This window comes from Cyrtonyx montezumae, unplaced genomic scaffold (assembly GCF_038088225.1).
Source record: "Cyrtonyx montezumae isolate F1298 unplaced genomic scaffold, pur_monq_1.0 scaffold_12, whole genome shotgun sequence".
In the NCBI taxonomy this organism is placed as follows: domain Eukaryota; kingdom Metazoa; phylum Chordata; class Aves; order Galliformes; family Odontophoridae; genus Cyrtonyx; species Cyrtonyx montezumae.
The window spans coordinates 23,348,327-23,367,717 of record NW_027071848.1 but is presented as its reverse complement, the minus strand read 5'-3'; the positions used below and the strand labels follow the sequence as shown (position 1 = coordinate 23,367,717).

Below are 19,391 nucleotides of genomic sequence, written 5' to 3'. Positions count from 1 at the left end.
TTTGTTAGGGGCTTTGTGTTTTGTTTTGTTTTTTTTTTGCCACAGTGGTATATTTCGAACAGCCTATGAGAAGTCCACCCACCTGTCTTTTACTGAGGTGTTGGGCAATGGCTTTCAGTCTGGGGGTGGCTATTTTTGAATGTACTTGAGCTTCCTACTTCCTTGTTTTTCATAGGAAAGGACTACATAGTCTCTGTGTCAGTAAACCTCCTGGATACTACCAAAAAGAGAAGGACAGTGTGACACTTCTATTCCCTCCTGCAGCCTCCCTCGGGAGTAGTTGTGCAGCTCGCCTCTGCTGCTTCTCTCCTCTTTCAGCAGCCACCCAGCAACCCAAGCAGCAGCCTGGTCCCTGTCAGCCCATTCTCCAGGGTCTGGATGCTCATTATGGATGTGAAATGCTTTAGTTATTTTCCTTGCTCTGATGAATGCCTTTACGAGAGGAACTGGGACAGAACTGGCAGTCTGCAAGCTAAGAAGGATGATGCTGTCATGTTGCTCTTCACTCAGATGTGGGAAGTTGTTTTCATAAATATAAGTTAGACATTCCCTACAAAGAGAACTTGGATAGAATATAATTAACTAGAGATCCTTAAAGATGGTTTTCAAGCTTGAATAAGCATCCTTATGGGATCTGTTTCATTTCTATTATTATTTTTTTTTAATTTTGCATAGAAATTGTACTTTCACAGCTCTGGTTTTTGTCTGACTCTTTTTTTGCTTAAATACACAGAAAAGAGGACAACCGTCAGGAGGCTAAGCCAGAAGTGCTGTATTTTCTCAGCTTCTTTTTCCTGTGTGGAGAATTAAATGGACTCTTTGTTTTTCAGAATTATATACAACAGCTAAACAAGTGTGCATATTTTTCACACAAGTAACGACTGCTCAGACAATTCCTGCCTCATATTGCTGAATAATCTGAAAATTCCTGAATGCTTTAGACCACTGTTTCTTCCTACAGATATTTTACCTTGTGTGTTTTTAACATCAGCACAGTGCTTTGCCTAATTTACCAAAATGTTCTTGTCATCTTTGACACTAATTAGGGCAACACATCAGGTCATTTCTCTTATCTGAGATATCAGACTTAGGAGTTCTGTTGCCTAGAGGCTCTGTGAGGGGAAGTGGTTTTCAAAATCTAAATCATCCCCAGGTGCTTATCTTTTCTGTGACAAATAGAGAGTGCTGAAGGTCTGGAGTCACGATTTAGGTACCTTGATCAGGTAGGGTGGATCTGGGCTGAGGCATGTAACTTTTTAGGCAGAAAATATGTGAGCTTTCAAAAAGTGTCAATCCAATTAATTCTTAATGTCTTGGAGAAGCATGGCAGAACGTGAAATGCTTCTCAGTTCACAAGTTCATAACTTTTTCCTTTCTGTCCACAGAGGCTGCTATTGACCCCCCTAAGACACCTGACAGTGAACCTATATTTACGAAGCTACGCAGTCCAAGCACAGGCAAGTTTTGGAATTGTGACATGAGCCTGTTAATACTCTGGTTGATCCCCTCCACCACCAAACTATTCATATTTAGTGAGCTGAAATAGTGATGATAATGTAAGTCTTATGTGCCAAAGATACTGCTGTTGATGCCAAATAGTTAATGCTGTGCAAACATTTAGGATTTCTTTTATAATTTTAATTGGTTGAACTGTTTATTCATCAGGAATATTGGCAGCACAAAAAAAGAATTGTAATTTAAGTTGTGTTTTTAAGTGCATTCGAGTTGGGGAACTTGCAGTGTTGGGTGTTGAACTTTGACTTTTTTTTAAATCCAAATTTAGGCTTCATACCATTCATCTTATGCTGTAAAATAAACAGGCAGAGTCAGAAAAGTGATTCAGTTATTCCCAGGCTTTTTGAATCTTTTCATTTTTAATTTAATATTCTTTTCCGTGGTCCAAGCGCTGGTAACTCTTTTCTTATTAATAGGTGATGAGGCACTTTGAATTCAAAATACATTGGAAACACCAGCAAATGCAGATGATATAATCACACCACCATCCCACAAATAGTTACTTTCTTTTTGTCAGATTGCCCTTTTTGTTATTAATGTATGAGTATTGTAATGTTTACGACATGAAGTACTGCAACAGAAACTTGCATCAAGCCTTGGTTAGGGTTAACATGTTTTGTTTAAAGACAAAGTTCATGCTTATTTTCCTTTTTTTGCCTTCATTTGATTTCTAAGTTACGTGTTGTTTTGAAATTCACAGTTCTTATTTATGTATTTGTTACTGAAGTCTTCATGTACACTTTAATACATGGTATACTCATTTCTAAGGCTTCCTGACAGTGTAATTTAAAAACAATAGATACAGAATGTGAAATCATTTATCCCCATCGTGATACCTGTTTTTTTCAGATTTACTGTGAGAATATACAGCCACAGACATTTTCCATCTGCTTTATTATATTGTCTTGTAATTTATTATGTTTTAAAAAGTGCACATATTAATTTGCTTTTCTCTGTGGAAGAAGAGATCTATTTAACTTGAAGAATATGAGATCTTGGGAAAGGTTTCTGGGAAAAACCCTAAGTACAGTGATTTGACCAAAAGCCTGAGTGTGTTCTTTTTGAATTTACAGAAGCTTATTTATAGACCTACATAAACTTTCAGTGATGTAGAATGTAAGTGTAGTGTTTGAAAATGGGAGGACTGAGAACTCCTGGTAATATGTTTCGTTTATGTTTGTGTCTAACAGACAAATTGTTGTTGACCAATATTAGCCATTGAAAGATTCAACACACAACAGATAGTCATGAATAGTCTTGATATCTGGTGCTGGTAAACTGTGATATACACCCTTATGGAGAATCACATGGTGGTGATAAATATACCTGCTCTCGCTTATATGTGCTGTTCATTCCTTCTGTATCCCAAAGAAAAGTGATCGTCAGAGATCTGAAGCTATAATTTCAGGTGAGATTAAACATCCTGTCAGTCTTTTGGATAAAGGAGGGGAAAAAAGCACCATTGGTCGTTGTGGGGAAAAGATGAATCTGCCTGTTTTAGCTCACCTTCCTTCTTTAAGACCTGAGATCTGTCCAGGCTGAAAATACCAGTTCTGAGACCAGCTTGCAAGGGCTTACACTCGTACTTTTTTGAGCTAGCCTGTGATCTGCAAGTCAGCCCAGCTTTGTCATTTGTGTATTTTGACCAGGACTTCCATAGTTGATGTTGCCTCTTGAAGATGACAGGACTAATTCAGCCTACAGACTCAAGTAGTTGAACGTTGGTGGCCCATTCTGCAGTTCTGGTGTCTTCCTGGTTTAGACACAGAAAGTGCCAATCTTGTTTGTAAAATATTTGTCATTCTCTCATTAGAAACCAAAACTAACATGAAACAGCAGAGTTGCACTATGGAGCAGCCTAAAATAAAGCTTCTCTTTTCAAACTGTCAATATTCTCTTGTTTACCTTACTTGTCTACTCATACTGAGTTACTGCTGTCTATTTTGATGGACAAAAAAAGGGTATCACATTGTCACTTGAAGGTTTGATGGTTTTGTTCCCCTAGCCTTATGTCTGATATCTTGGAGACAAGCATGAGAGAAGGAGGGGAAATTTTCTGGGTTTCTACCTTCCCCCTTCAGTACAGACAAAAAGTAATTTCTTGCGTGATTTTGATTTGGGTTTGGATCAAAGGCTTTGAGTTGTAAGATGAACTATTCACACATCTTATTTATTGATTTAAATTCAGTTTGGTTTATAGAGCTGGTAAACGAACATCTGTATATAATAGTTTTCTTTGTCTGAGCTTTCTTTGTAGTGAGTTTATGTAGAATGTGTGTATGTTTGTGTGTGTATGTATATAAGGCACATTCTTCAGATGTATTGGGTATTCTTTTGATTTTTGTGAAAGCTTACAAACACAAACCAGATTTCTTTTTCAACAGGGGAAGCAACCCTTTACTTATTCAATAGTGGTGCACAGCAGCTGTTTGAAGTAAAAGCTTTTCATGAGGAATATCGTTCCTGGTTTATAGGTGAGACTGTTCAACAAGGTGAGTGATGTTATGTATCCTTCCCCCAACTGTAACGAATGTTCATACAAAGAGACCTTCTTCTTTCTTCTGTTAAATTTACAGGTGTTTCTCTTAGTTGTTTGAGGCATGCTGCATCACAACCCCACCTTCCGACACACTTATTTGCCATCTGGACTTAAACAGGGCTAGAGCCTTTGTGGTGTTTCTTTAAAGGGCTGCCTTTGGCAATCTCAATTAGACAGATGTTCGTTTGTCTTTGAGGAAGGGTATGGTGGGATGAGGGAGTCATTCGGTTGTATTTAAACTGAAGTGCCATAAAATGCTTAGCTTTCCTTGTCAGCCAGACCAGAAAGTCCTTGGTGTAAGTAAAATATTTCTTATCTTATAGAAGGGGAAAAGGACTAAAAAGCCTGAGCTAGCTAAGCAGAACTCCAAGCACTGGAGTGTGGTTTGATCTGGGTTTTCTTTTAATTACTTCTGTAGTCTTCTCTCTAAGTGCTGTGATCCTGGGATAAGCCATCTGTCTGAAGGTGTCATTTCAGTGCTGCGTCTAAGAGACCTCATCTGCAGCATCATAGTCTCTGATCCTAGCTCATCTTTTTAAAAATCAGAAAGAAGTTTGTGTAACCACTTGTGATGGCTTTAAAAACCCTTTCTCAGTGAGGATCTCCCTGGAGTAGTGTTTCTCTCGTGGGATTTCCATAGGCTATGTAATTAGTATCAATTCAGGAGATGGAGGCGTGTCCTTTTTTTCTATTTCTAAGCAGAAAAAATACTATTTTTAATAATAAAATAAATAAAGTGACCCCACCAGACATATACCTTCTTTAATGGCAATATCCCAAATGTGTATTAACATTTAAATGTGATTTGCAGGTGCATATAGCAATGCAAGCAGTATGTCTATGAGCTTTTCCTTATTCCCTCTGGGGATGAGCCAGAAAGCTGGATTTGCCCCCTGCTCCCAATTATGTCCACACTGTATACTCCTCCTCCCTTTCTAACCTCTACTTCGGCCCTTGGGAAACAATTGCCTTAAGGAGTAATTGCTTCATTTTTATTTTACTTCTTAATATAAAAAGGGATTTTTTTTTTCCTGGATGGAATTGGGCTGCTGCATATCTGAAATAGTCAGGTGAAGAATAACACAAAAAAGCTATGTTTGCAATTAAAACAAATCATCTCATTATCTGCTGAGAAGGACACAGATGGAATGTAGATGGGTATAAACTCTTTAGGAAAGACAGGCAGAAGAGAAGAGAAGGGAGGTGTTGCCCTTTACGTTGGTGACCAACTGGAGCTCCGCTGGGATAACTGGGGATAGATAAGGTGCTGACAGAGAGCTTGTGGGTCAAGGTTAAAGGGGAAGGAGATTTCATAGTAGGTTTCTGCCACAGGTGGCTCAACCAGGAAGTTCAAATAAATGAGACCCTCTGTAAACAGATAGGAGCAGCTTCACATTCACAAAACAACCGTAATAATGGAGGACTTCAACCACACTGGTATCTCTTGGAGGGGCAGCACGGCAGGACATCAGGAATCAGAGAGGTTCCAGGAATGTGTTGAAGATCACTTCCTCTTGTAAGTGGTACAGGAATCCACGGGAGGTGGCACTATGCTGTACCTTGTCCTTACCAATGAGAATGGGCTGATGAATAATGTGGAGCTTAAGGGCAGCCTTGGCTGCGGTGAGCATGGAATGGTGGAGTTGAAGATAGTGTCAAAGATGGTGCACTGCAAGTCTGCTGCTCTGGACTTCAGGAGAGCAGACTTCAAACTCTTCAGGGAACTGCTTGGCAGGGTGGCATGTGATAAAGCTGTTCAGTATTAAAGGACCATCTCCTCCAAGCCCAGAAACAGCGCATCCCAAGAAAAAGAAAGGTAGGCAAGAATGCCAGGCAGCCTCTGTGAAGCAGCAAGGAGCTCCTAGACTACTGCCAAAAAGGAAGTCTTCAGGGAGTGGAAGCAGGAACAGGTTACCTGGAATGACTGCAAAGAAGGGATTGGGTTAGGAAGCTAAAACCCAGGTGGAATTAAATGTAGCCAGGGATGTAAGGGGGAACAAGAAAAAATTCTACAGGTGTATCAGTGATAAAAGGAAGGCCAGGGAAGATGTACTCTCTGGAAGGAAACTGGAAGCTTAGTCATGAGAGATACAGAGAAAACTGAGGTGCTCAGTTCCTTCTTTGCCTCAGTCTTCACTCTCAGGGGCTCTAGCTGCACTGCCCAAGCTGCAGAAAGCAAAGGTAAGAACTGAGAGAAGGAAGATCTGCCCACTGTAAGTGAAAATCGGGTTTGAGACTGTGTGAAGAAACTGAAGGTGTGCAAGTCCATGGGACTCAGTGAGATCCATCCATGGATTCTGAGGGAACTGGCAGATGAAGTTGCCAAGCCACTATCCATCATATTTGAAAGATTGTGGCAGTCTGGTGAAATTCTCACTGACTGAAAAAGGAGTTTTCAAGAAGGTAAAAAAAAAAGATCCAGGAAATTACAGTCTCATTTCTGTGACTGTCAAGATCATGGATCCTCTTGAGGACCCTACTGAGGCATATGGAAAATAAAGATCAGGAGGTTGATGATAACTAATACGGCTTCACCAAGGGCAAGTCATGCCTGACAGACCTAGTGGCCTTTTATGATGGAGTTCCAGTGCCGATGGATGAAGGAAGAGCAACTGATGTCATCTACCTGGACTTGTGCAAAGCATTTGACACTGTTCTGCACAGCATCCTGGTTGCCAAATTGGAGAAAAATGTATTTGATGGATGGACTATTGCTGAATAAGGAATTGGCTGGATGGTAGCACTCAGAGAGTTGTGGTTAATGTCTCAGAGTCTGACTGGAGACAAGCGGCATTCCTCAGGGATCAGTGCTGGACCAGTGATTTAACATCTTTGTAGGCAGCATGGACAGTGGCATCATTGTAACCTCAGCACATTTACAGATGGCACCAAGCTGAGTGGTGCAGTTGACAAGATGGAGGGAAAGAGGGACCTAGGCAGGCTTGAGAGGTGAGCCCGTGCAAGGTCCTGCACTGAGCTCAGGGCAGTCCCAAACACAGATACAAGTTGGGCCGAGGATGGCTTGAGAGCAACCCTGAGGAGAAGGATTTAGGGGTCTCAGTTGATGAAAGACTCTACGTGGGCAGGCAGTGTGCACTTGCAGCCCAGAAGGCCAACCGTATCCAGGGTTGCATCAAGAGAAGTGTGACTAGCATGTCGAGGGAGGTGATTCTGCCCCACTACTCTGCTCTTGTGGGACACTACCTGGAATATTACATCCAGTTCTGGAGCCCCCTACACAAGAAGGGGACTGAGCTGTTGGAGCAAGTCCAGAGGAGGGCCACGAAGGTGATCAGAGGGCTGGAGCTCCTCCCTTATGAGGACAGGCTGAGAGAGTTGGGGCTCTTCAGCCTGGAGAAGAGAAGGCTCCAGGGGGACCTTACAGCAGCCTTCCAGTACCTCAAGGGGGCCTACAGGAAAGCTGAGCGTGGACTCCTTATAAGGGCGGGTAGTGACTGGAATAGGGGAAATGGTTTTAAACTGAAAGAGGGTAGATGTAGACTATGTATCAGAAAGAAATTGTTTACTGTGAGGGTGGTGAGACCCTGGAACTTGTTGCCCAGAGAGGCTGTGGATGTCCCCTCCCTGGAAGCATTCGAGGCCAGGCTGGATGGGGCTGTGAGCAACTGGTATACAGGGAGGTGTCCCTGCCTATAGGAGGGGGTTGAAACTACATGATCTTAAAGGTATCTTCCAACAGTGAGTTAGATCTCCATTGAACAAATAAGAATACTTTTTCCTGGAGGTACAGATGGAAGCCTTTAAATGGAAGTTTTAAGTAAGGGACTAGCTTTTTTTTCCCTCCAATCTTATTATCAAAAATTCCAGGTTTCTGAGTAAGTAGTCTTGGTACTTTCTTTGCTAATAGCTGTGGAGTTGGGATTAAGAGCTGTTTTTGCCTGGTTCTTGTCAGGGAAATGTATTCCCTCATGACTAGGGTAGCATTCTTCCAGGGGCCTGGCTGTGCCATACTTAGAGAAATATTTTGGCCCTGAATGCCTTGGTTTTACTTGCTTGGACTGATCTGTATCAGTTTGTTATAAATGTGCGATGCCTTACATTTGTTATGTGTCAATTGATTTGCACTGAGCTGTAGAGCCTCGTTTCAAGGCTGGTACCTTTAGGCTTAGATTTTGAGTACAGAATATCAGAAGGGAGACAGCAGGATGCAGTGTGTGGACTCACTGCTCCATCCTACATGTCATTTAGTATCCTTGAGGCTTGTCAGGAGTTGTAGAAGTAGTCCTCTAAGAAGTAGCCATGTTCTCCATGCTTCCTTTGGACAGAAAAATTGAAATGAACTTAGAAAGAAATATGAGCTGGATCCCCAAGCTTTTTTGGCTATACAGGTGCAGAGACTGAACACACTGCATCATCTTAATTTTTCAGGCGTTACATTGTCAGCTTTGACCAAACCACTTTGTTGCCACCCTGTCTTTTGTTAGTTTTAAGGCTGTTCCAGTAGGGTTTTCTTAATTATTTTAATCATGTGAATTGAAACAAACAAACAAAAATATTATTTGCTTTTGTTTTGCTTATTAGTGTCTAATTGTTATCAATTATATAATCTAATTAGTGAATTTCATTAAGGCACAAGTAAGCCATCATTCTGAAATGATGGTGTAATTTCAAGTAAAACACTCAGTGACATATTATCTTAACTGGCATTTCCTTGCCCAATATTTGGGAGAGTGTGCTGGATATCTATCTAGTATCTCAAAACAGGGTTCTGTTACACTCTAGTCTGCCGATAGAGGGCAGCTTTAATGTTGTTGTCTTTATATTATATCACAGAAAAAGGGAAAACATACTGCCCCAAGTCAGAAGACCTATAACAGAGCTTGTGCTTTCATTTGGCAGGGTTGAGAACTGAGCTCTCTCTGCATTTCTAATATAAAATCACAAATACTATTTTCCTGCCCATTTTACTGAAATACTGAGATGCTTAATGTGGAAAAAAAAATCCTCACTTCTTGCCCACACTCCTGAAAAGCATCTCAAAAATGTTCAAGTAGTAGTTGTGTGCCGAGTAGTGCTGAAGTTCCTTTTATGTATCTGTCCCTTAGATGGGCGCCTGCTCTTTGTGACGCCGATGGACCCCTTATTTCTGATACTTTACTATCTCATAAAGGCAGACAAGGAGGTAAGCCTGCTTAATTTTTTCATTAGACTTCTCAAGAGAAAACATTATTTCTGTTGTTGTGTTAATTTTATGAAGAGGGGCCTCCATGCTTTGGGAAATTTAGTTTGTATTTAAAGCAGAGATGTTCACCCTCTACATATCTTTGTTTTCATCTTTTTTATTTTTTTTGGCCAGTGAACTGTATTCCCTGAATCAGTTTGCAAACCAGGCAAAATGTAATCCCCTCTTTGTAAGGGAAGCAGAGAATCTTTTGTCCTCTTGTGAGAGCCTATCCCAGAACTATTGAATTTAAAATGGTAGATGTCATCATAATAAAACAAACTAGTCCCCATTGTGAGGAGTCAATGCTTCTCTTTGAGAAAGAGGGGAAAAAATAAAGGTGAATTTGGATGCTGCGGAAGAGGAAGAAGGAACTTTGAATTAGAAAAGAAACATTGCTTTTTTATAAATAGTATTTGTAGAGATGATGTGTCACAGAATAGCAAAGTGGTGAGCGAGTACCCAAAAGATGGATAATACATTAATGGGTTAATCAATTCATCTTGGGTGTTGTAAAACCTTCCTTAAATTTTGTAAATAGGCAGTGTTGTTGTTTTATAGTTCATAATCTGCTCTTGAAAAAATGCCAAAGGAAAGTAAAAATGTGAATCCATGTTTTTTATTTCATGGAGGCACTAATTTCACTTTATGCATCCTAAGTGGTTTTTCTTCTGAGAGAATTTCCTTTAAGGTGGCTTGCTGTTTTTTGCTTTGGGTTCCAAGTGGAGAATGCAAAAAAACTGTTCTTCTATGCTGAAGAAATAAAGTTCTGCTAAACATTTCTATTAGTAGCCTATTGTTCTGTAATAATTTCTAAATTATTTATGATATTTGATATTCCAAGACGTTCAGTGTTCCTGTGATCTGTTCCTGCTTCAGGGTGGCCCACCAGAAGTTGCTTCACGGGCATAGTGTATCTGTTTCTCTAGGTCTGAATTCAGCATCCCTTTGAAAGCTTTATACCAAACTTAGATTAAGGAATTAGTATATTTTTGTGATAAGTGGTGAGGTAAGCTGAATAAAGGATGGCATTTGCCATGGTTTCTGTGCATGGGAACAGTCCTGTACTGTCCTTTGCTTCTTAGGTACATTGTTTCCTAAGGGTTTTCTGGGGCAAGCATGATGCCAGATAAGTACATAGAGATGTTACGGGTTACTAATTAAGGGCAAATGCATTCCTGTAGTGTTCTGCCTAAATTACTGTATTCTTGAGTAGAGGGAAGTCTTGGGGTTTGTGTGACAGATACCTCATGCAAGGCCAGCTTGAATGCAGCGCATTTGTCCTCTGGCTTGAGCTACTGAGTATTAAGATATTCACTGGGTTCTGTAGAATCATTCTTTGCACCATCCGTTCATTTTGAGAGTGCAGTCCAGGGTTGCTTAAGTGTCTCTGAGCAGAGCCATCTCCTGTCCAGCAGTCCTTCTTACCTTAGGCTCTGAGTTGCTTCACAAGGTGTGTGTAGCTGTCTTGCTTCTGGACACAAGCTGGCTTGTGCAGGTAAGCTATCTATAGGAAGCTGTTAATTGCAGCTTTGTTTTTGCCACTGTAATTGTGCCTTTTCTTTTTAATTGGAAAAAAAAATCCATTCCGTTTTTTTTTTAATCTTATTTTACAATATATGGTTATTTTTATTAAGCCTCTGTCTGCCTAATGAGAGGATAAATTAATACTGAAAGCATTTTACCCAAGTGCTTCTTTTCTTTTTTCATGCTATAACCGATGTAATGATTTCAGCTTTGGCTCCTGAGACCATGCACTCTCTAGGGATGGAGAGCTCACTGAGTCTTTGTACTGATGCGCTGAAGGATCTTTCCAAGGGGAAGGCTGCCAGTAGTGCCAAACTGTGCTGAGTGATTATGCATTGTTTGGCAACGGCAAGATTTGTTTGATGATTCTGTCATGTGTAGGGTTATTTAAGCACTGCCAAAATCGCTTTATATGCATACCGTGGCCAAACTGAAATTGACTTTGTGGAGGTGAAAGGTTAATACTATGTTCCAGAAGCTGCCCTGCTCCTTTGAGATTTATCTTTATGGAAGGAAAAGCAAAATTTGAATGGAAGTTATGACACTGGATTTAATCCAACAGGTTTTGGTCTCATACATTACTGGCACACATTGACTGCTGTGTCTTATGTCATCTTCCCAAAAAATTTCACTGTACTTCACATTAGCTTCTCCCATGTTGTTTTAAGTTTGGGCTCTTCAGTGCAGTAATTGAAGAGTTAGGCATTTAGCAGATTTTTACTGGTTTGAAATAAATATTTGTAGTTTACTTTGTAATCTGTTTCTAAATGTCATGTGGTACTGTTCAAAGTATGATCTTTTCTTAAGTCCTTTATTTTAAAGCCATGGCACTTGCATGCATCTGTACTTCTATATATGTGTATGTGTATATGTCTTAACAATATAATAATACTTTTATTATCCCTTTGATGTATTTTCAGAAGCAAGGAAAGTTCCAGCCACTGGATCAAGTTGTGCTCGACTCAGAGTACCCATATTGCCCATTGCTGCTGAAGTGTGAAGGTGTTAAACGATCCATATGTCATATAACAGAAGAAAAAGGTGAAAAAAATGCGGGGGAGGAAGTGAGAAAAGGCTGGGTTTATTTGTGCTATTTCATTAGAAAATAGGTTTCAATTCTGTTTTTTGTTTTCCGAGCACTCAAGGTAAGCAGGATGAATCTGTACTTTTTAAAGTATAAGTTTAAGCTTAGAAGTCCTTGTTACAGTATTGTGAATCAGGTGTAACTGCTGTAACTGAAACAGTTGTGCAGTTCCTGCAAAGTGACATAGAAGTGAGAAACTAATCAGAACTGGCTTCCTATGTATTATTGTCTCCTGCTAACAAGTAAAATGCCAGACCTTTTTATTGCTGCACTGGAACATCAGTGTGGCTGTGAGCTTTTCCTGAAGGATTCAGATGCACAAGTTTTAAGTATTTCCTGTATGATGTGGTATATATGCAGTTTATGTGGAGCTCTTACTCAAAAAGAATCAATTTGAACTTTGAGTCAGGATAGGTTTCCATTGAAAATGATGACAAGACAGCAGAAAATGCAGGCAGTGAGACAGATACTACCTTTTGCTGGGACTGAGGTAGCTGCAATTATGTGCTGTCCTGGTTTTTCAAGAGAAACTTAGAAGAGCAGTAAGTCACGTTTGGTATCAGTGGGAGCAGGCAACTTTTTTTCCTGGGGTGAGTTGTGATTTTTGGGAAGGCTTCCTTAACACACGTTTATCTGAACTACAAAACCTCTTTTGCCTTCCCACGGAGCGATAAATGCTTCCAATAGCATAACGTTAAACTTCTAGGCAGTTTCTGTCCCCTACAGCTTGTCTAATGCTGGCTAAGGAGCTGTGAGTGAGAGAGAGGATACTAAGATTCTGCCCACATGTCTGAGAAGGTGAAAAATGCTGTCAGACTAGAGCTCTGAATAGGAATACAGGGCAAGGTGAGATTATTTTTCTGAAAGGCCACTTCCTCTGAACAGCTGTACTGTCTTTGGTCAGAAATTGTTTTCTTTTTAACAGCAAAAGAATATAAGTATATTATAAGTGTTTTTACACTTATATAATATTATATAAGTGTAAAGTATTTGCCACAGACAAGATCTTATGTGTTAGTCTAACCTTTCTATCTGAAATCATATTTCCAGTCATGATCCACCAGAGATTGATTAAATTATATTGGTAGCATATATAGTAGTGAAAAAGCTTTACTGCTTGTTTTTGGTTTTTAATTTTTCGCTTTTTTGGATTTATTATGTACTCTAGAAAGTTTGGATCGTTTTGCCAACAAATGCTATTAACTGTTAAAGAAATTACATTCACTTACTATTGTTAGCTTGTTGGGTTGTTTTTTTTTTTTTAATTTGTTTTGAAACATAATGAAGAAATTGCTGCTGATGTTAGTGCTGTGCACTCGTGCACGTGGTGGCTGTATGTGAGAATCTTGGATTTCTCTGGACGTGTTCCTACTGCTTCGTTTAGGATCATGTTGGGTTGAAAGTAGCAACACTGGGGCTTGTTCTTAGAATGCCTTTACTTTCTTAGTACACTAAACCTGTGGTTAAGCAACAGACACATTAGGGCTTGCCCATTTGTCATTTGCAAGGTCACCTTTCTGTGCAATCTCCCTCTATGTGTTTCATTTTCACATCCTTTTTATTGCTTGTAAAAAATACCAATATTATGACTAATAGTCTCTTTTCCAGTGCTAAGACTTGTCCATGACATACCCTTTCTCTTTTAAGAAGCAGGGCTTTAGGGCAAGAAGTATCTGTCGTGTTCAGTCTACTGCGACTCTGTTCTGTTTGGCAGAAGCCAACAACATAATTATTTGACTTTCAGTTTAATCTGAAGGCTTTTAACATCTGTATAACAAATTCTTACCCTAGAGCACTCACAGTTTACACTTACTGAGTTAGTAGAAAGTCCACCTTCCCTGGCCTCGCTGTTGAAGGGCACTGAAAATTCATTTTGCTGGATTAAATTCCCATTTACCTGCTTCAGTAGTTGGGGAAAGTGTGTGTTACAGCTCACTAAGTCTGGGTGGGGCAGGTGGTTTGCTAATGAGTTCAAAGATTGGATAAAGTATACGATAGAGAAGGTTTAAGGAAAGGTTATGCACTCCAGTGCCAAAGTGTTGCTCTTTGTTTCATTTTGCAAGGCAAAAACTGCACGGTGATCTTGTCTGATGTGATTAATATGAAGAGCCAAGAAAACTTACCTGATTAGAATAACTAAGTAATATTGCCAAGCTTGTATTCCCAGAAGGTGGGAAAAAGAGGCCGTAAGAGTTTCTGAGTTATGGAAAACACTGAGAAAATGGATGTTAAAATGTGCTTTAGGCAGTTTGCTCAACAATACATCGGGGAAACTTCCAAGTCTACATAGCGATTACCCGATCGCTGAACATATTATTTAATTGTAGAATCACTTATATTCCATCTGTATTTCTCAAACCCAATCTTTCCAGATGTCTCAGACCAGTTTTATAGGCACCAGACACATTAGGGGAAAAAAAAAGCTTTCCAGTATATATTCATATTATCAAACATAGTCGCTAACTCTCACCAATATCAAATGTGCATCACGTGTTAAATCCACGTTCCAATATTGAATCCTTTTGTCAGCAGTTTGTGACTTTCATAACTCACTTTAATTCTTCAGAGGTCTCAGATATTGTCAGTTTCTAGAGTTTAATAGTCAAAACTGTCAAGCACACAAAATATTTTCAAACAAAGTGATCTCTGAAGGATTCAGCATAATTATTTTTCACATGTTTTAATGGAAATGGCTTCACAGTTCTACGTTTCCTTTCCCTAACTGAGTCACTCTGAATCATACTGTTGTGGGGGAGTCTGCCTGGGAACCCAGACTAGAATTACTTTTCAGCATGGGTTGGGGGATGGTGGCAGGAGGATGTCCCTTCCTCGAACTTTCGCAGATAAGAGAGGAATCCATGAATTGTACTCACTGTACTTGGACCCAAACCACGTTAGCATTTTGAGAAGCAGGTTCAAGAATCCAGAGTGTCTCCCCCATTTTCTGCTTCTCTTTCAGACCTTGCAAGTCAGTGCAGCCAACAGTGTCACACCTAATTATTTTACCTGCAACTCATCAACTTCATTAAGCAAACTAGCCTTTTTTTTTTTCCTTTTTACTTGGAAAAGTTTTTGGTTTACTTTTTTTTTTTTGGTTAGCTTTATCTTGAAGACAGCTTTCTCTGACCTCTCTGTACCCCCTACCATGCATACATAAAGAGTACATAATAGTTAGATATTAGTATGCAGTTTGAAAGAGCCAAGATAAACCCCAAAGAAGGAAATGCTGAAACAATCATAAATAGCATGTTGTTGTTTGCAAGGGGAAAAAGAAACTCCATGAACCAAGTGTTGGAATACGATAGCGAGTCAGTAAATGACATGAAACAGATGTATGCATTTATGGGAATGGTATACAGGAGATTAAAAGTTATTGAAATACCTGCTAAAGAACAAGCTTCAAACATCGCGGGCTCTGAAATCTCCTGTGTAATCTGATTAGGCATTCTGTTCCATATCTAAACTGTAGCTCTGTGAATTAATAATAATTTTTATCCTAAAATTTCTATCAGCCCTATGTAATTTTCTCTCTCCTTTGCCTCAGAACCCTGAATTCACATATCTCCAGGTGACTGATCTCATGTGAATAGTGAGATGTTCTTGGTGCCCTAGTTGTCACATGGGAAACAGTTTCTGAAATTCTTACGTCATTGAGTTAATTTATGTTGCTCAATAAATCAAAAATGAATCTTGTACTTCCTCCCACTAGGAGTGTGCTTCACTATTTTAATTCTGTTTTCTTCTGACACTATATTACGCTGTGTAAGAAGGGAATAGAGGTAAAACTTCTGCTGGAGTTGCCTTGTGAAGCAAGTGGAGAGGGAAATGATAGGAAAAGGGATTATTGAAAGGGCAGGTAGTTTATCTTTCAAACCAACCCTCTCTCCTGACCCCCTACTCAGTGCTGGAATTCAGAAACTGCGGGTTTTAGATGCTATGTGCTGGGTTTTGGTGTGGTCTTGTGGGATTGTTTTTTTATTGTTGTTTTTTCTTTTTTTCTTTTTTTAAAGCAGTCATGGAAGCAATGTTTTATGTTTCAAACTGCAATTAAAAGACCATTCTGGTGACACAGGGCAATGAAGATTTCTCAAGCCTTTGCTATTTGCCAAAAGTCTTACTGAATTCAGGCAGCTCTAGATTACAGATATATAAATAAAATATGTACTTTGCTGGATTAGAGCCTAATGAAGGATTGTTAAGTTGTTCAGACTCATATCAGTTCAGTCTGTTTATTTTTCCTTGTTTCCAATATTTTTGAAACTTTTTGCCCTGATACCAAACATGTGCGAGTTGAAAATTAACTTCCATACTCTGTCTACAACTCTGAAGTTTTTAAGTGTATTGAAAATGCAAACCAAGCCAGTCGTGACTTTCTTCCCCTTATTTGGTTTTATCTCAGAGATTGGCAGTCAGAAATTTCACAAGTACAGCCAAGAGAAGACATTGAGGTGGTTAAAAAAAAAGGTATTGTGTTTCTCTCTTACTTTCAAAATTGCTTTATGTTTAAATTGTAAATGCATATTAGCCTGTTGATATCTGTGTTTTGAGCCTTGTGGCATCCCTCAGTTGAATCTGGGGGAAATGAACTTTGCAGGGAATGCCTGAGGTTTTGTGTTTGAACAGCACCTGTTTGTGTTGTTAAAAATGTCTTTATCTGACAGTGCTCTGTGTTAGATATGGTATATCAGTGCCCTGTGATGTCCTTTATCTTTGATTTCCATCAGTACTCCCTTTGCAGTCCACCTGAGCTCAGGGTTTGTCTGTTCTCCTAAGCAGGTATATTTCTCACCTGTATAATGGTGACTGTTACCTCTGAATAGCTCTGCTCTTGTTAGGGTGCTGCAAAATTGGTGCTGTGTTACCAGGGCAGCATGTTCAAAAACGTGCTAGCTTCTTTGCGTTTTTGAGCTCATATGCTAGTCATTACAAATGTATATTAAATTTCACCACAGTCCATAACTTGAGTGTTTTATGTGCTTGAAACAAAATTACAAGAGGTTTGTCACTGCATTAACTTGTGCATAACAACACTGATACAGACATTTCATTCTGTGGTTTCCTGCAGGTCCATCAAACAGTGAAAGCACTTAAAAGCAACAATATATGTGTAGGCGAAAGGATATATGCAGCTACGTTTGTCAGTAGTAAACAAATCACAGATGCTGAAGAAGGTAAGAAAAGTAAGAAAAGCATCCATTTAAGCGCTGTAATGAATTCGTTTTTTGTGAAGTAACATGCCTGCAGTTAAAACAGTTAGCATCTGAAACGTACTGAAAGTGGCCTCTGCAGTGAATGTATTCTATACACAGAAAAATTCAGACCTGTTGTGACCGAGTTTCCTGGCTTTTCTGAGTTGCTATCTTCATCAGGGCCATTGCTTTATGCAGGAGGTCTCAGCTGGGATACTTATGGCTTCTTAGCTTTCAGACAAGTTGTTTTCTCATTGAAATATATGCTGAAGTGTTTTACTGAACTGAGACCATCTTGTGTAATAGGGCACATGCATTTAATATATATGAGTATGCACACAATGAGAGGCTCTGTAGTAGAAAAGACTATTTTTATTAGCATGCAAATACTGTTGTGTTGATGGGATTGTCCTTAAGGGAAGGGATCGTAGGAAGACACAGTCATAGAGGAAACTTTAGGTGTAGAATACATGTTTGCACTTACTTAGGGCAAAAACTTCAGTATTATATGTATTAACTATCTCTGGAAGTGACTGTGATGGTACCAGAAAGCCTGAAGTGATCCTGTTTGTTTCTAGTCACCTTTTTGCTAGGGAAGACTGTGTGCTGAATGTCACTTGGAGATGAAATAGATAAACCTAAAAATGGTCCCCGGGAAATAAATTCTTTGAAAGTTAATGAAAATTAAAAAAGGGTTCAGAACAAACTGGACAAAAGCAAATTGTTTCTGATTACTACTAAGGCAGTCAGAAGTCTGCATGCCATTGAAAAATAAGGAAAAACAAAGCAATTTGCTGACAAAGTGAAAAAGGAGTTACCAAATAATGATATCAAAGAGAACAGCATAAATGAGATTTAAGAGGCAGCTAGACAGTTTTATAGAACAGAGATAGTAATATATGGCTTGTCAAGAGGCAAAGCTGCAAAACTTGTAATCTACTTCAACTTTACAGTAGCTTTTTATTCTTTTTCCCTACCTCTACATTAATGAAATGGAATGTTGTCCTGTCCTGACAGTGGCCATCTTGACTATGCCTAATACTTTATCTCTGAAATTTGTAATCAAATAGCTAATTTGCAATTTGCACTGTTTTTTTTCCACAAAAGACAAAGAAGGGGGGGGGGTGCATAAATATTTCTGGTGTTTAATGGGTTAACAATGAGCAAGACCTGAGAACAGTACCTGGGAGGCAAACAGTAATTGGGATCAAGCGTGCCTTCTGCTAATTAGCTGATGACACCTAGCTGAGTGGTGCAGTTGATACAACAGAAGGAAGGGGCATCCAGAGGCCTTGATAAACTGAAAAAGTGGGCCCATAAAAGCAAAGTACACAGTTTTTCACTTGGTTTGGGTAGTCCCAGATATGTATATACAGACTGGGAGAAGGAGCTCCTTGAGAGAAGCCCTGCTGCAAATGATTCAGAGGTGTAACGTAGATGAGGAATTTAATGTGATCCAGCAGTGTGCACTTGCACCTCAGAAGGCCAACAATATCCTGGGCTGTATCAGAAGAGGGGTGGCCAGCATGGTGAGGGAAGTAATTGTTGCTCTCCACTCTGCCCTCATGAGGCCCCATCTGGAGTATTGCATCCAAGTCTGGGGCCCTCAGTACAGGAAGGATGTGGAGCTGTTGGAGTGTGGTCAGAGGAGGGCCACTAAGATGGTCAGAGGGCTGGAGCACGGTCCAATAAAGACATGCTGAAGGAGCTGTGCTTCAGTCTGAAGAAGAGCAGGTTGTGGGGAGATTTGTTTATGGTGTTCCTTTATTTAATGGGAGACTATAAACAGGAAGGAAGTCAACTTTTTAAATGGGTAGACAGTGACAAGGCAAGGGAGAATGGTTTTAAACTAAGATTTTGGTTAGATGTCAGGGTGAAGAGGGTAGTGAGGTGTTGGAACCAATTACCCAGAGAAGTTGTGGGTTCCCCATTCCTGTTGGTATTCAAGGGCAGGCTGGATGGGGCGCCGGGCAACCTGATCAGACAATCACAGAATCTGATCTATTACTTGATCTTGCAGTTGGCAGCTGGCTGTGGCACAAGTCAACCCAAGCCATTCTATTCTAAAGGAAGCCAGTGAAGATTCCTTCAAGGCAGAAATCTGTTTTCTATTTTCTGTTTGGTTATAATAGTTAGTTGATTTGCCCTTGCCATTCAGGGTGACAGTGCTAAGAGTGAAATGGTGGGAATTATTGTCTTAGGAGATAAATCGGGCATATTAAATGCAGAGGTGAAGTTGTCTTGGATTGGAATTGTTTCCTCTTCTCTCTTGACCCTGAAGAAAACCTAGGGAAGTGACTAAGACTTGATGAATCGAGACAGTGGAGGAAGGTGAAGTGAAGACAGAAGATTCTG

At 39.8% G+C, this 19,391-nt stretch overlaps 1 protein-coding gene across 3 annotated transcripts in view; it reads left to right on the top strand.

Moving 5' to 3' along the window:
- Positions 1–19,391, top strand: part of RNASEH2B (ribonuclease H2 subunit B) — a 42,531-nt gene that overhangs the window by 9,562 nt on the left and 13,578 nt on the right. For all 3 annotated transcript variants that reach the window (XM_065730303.1, XM_065730302.1, XM_065730301.1), the window contains exons 2-7: positions 1,386–1,457; positions 3,900–4,007; positions 9,121–9,197; positions 11,684–11,804; positions 16,247–16,311; positions 16,913–17,018. In XM_065730303.1, the coding sequence (XP_065586375.1) occupies positions 1,386–1,457; positions 3,900–4,007; positions 9,121–9,197; positions 11,684–11,804; positions 16,247–16,311; positions 16,913–17,018 (549 nt within the window). The remainder of the gene's footprint in view (positions 1–1,385; positions 1,458–3,899; positions 4,008–9,120; positions 9,198–11,683; positions 11,805–16,246; positions 16,312–16,912; positions 17,019–19,391) is intronic.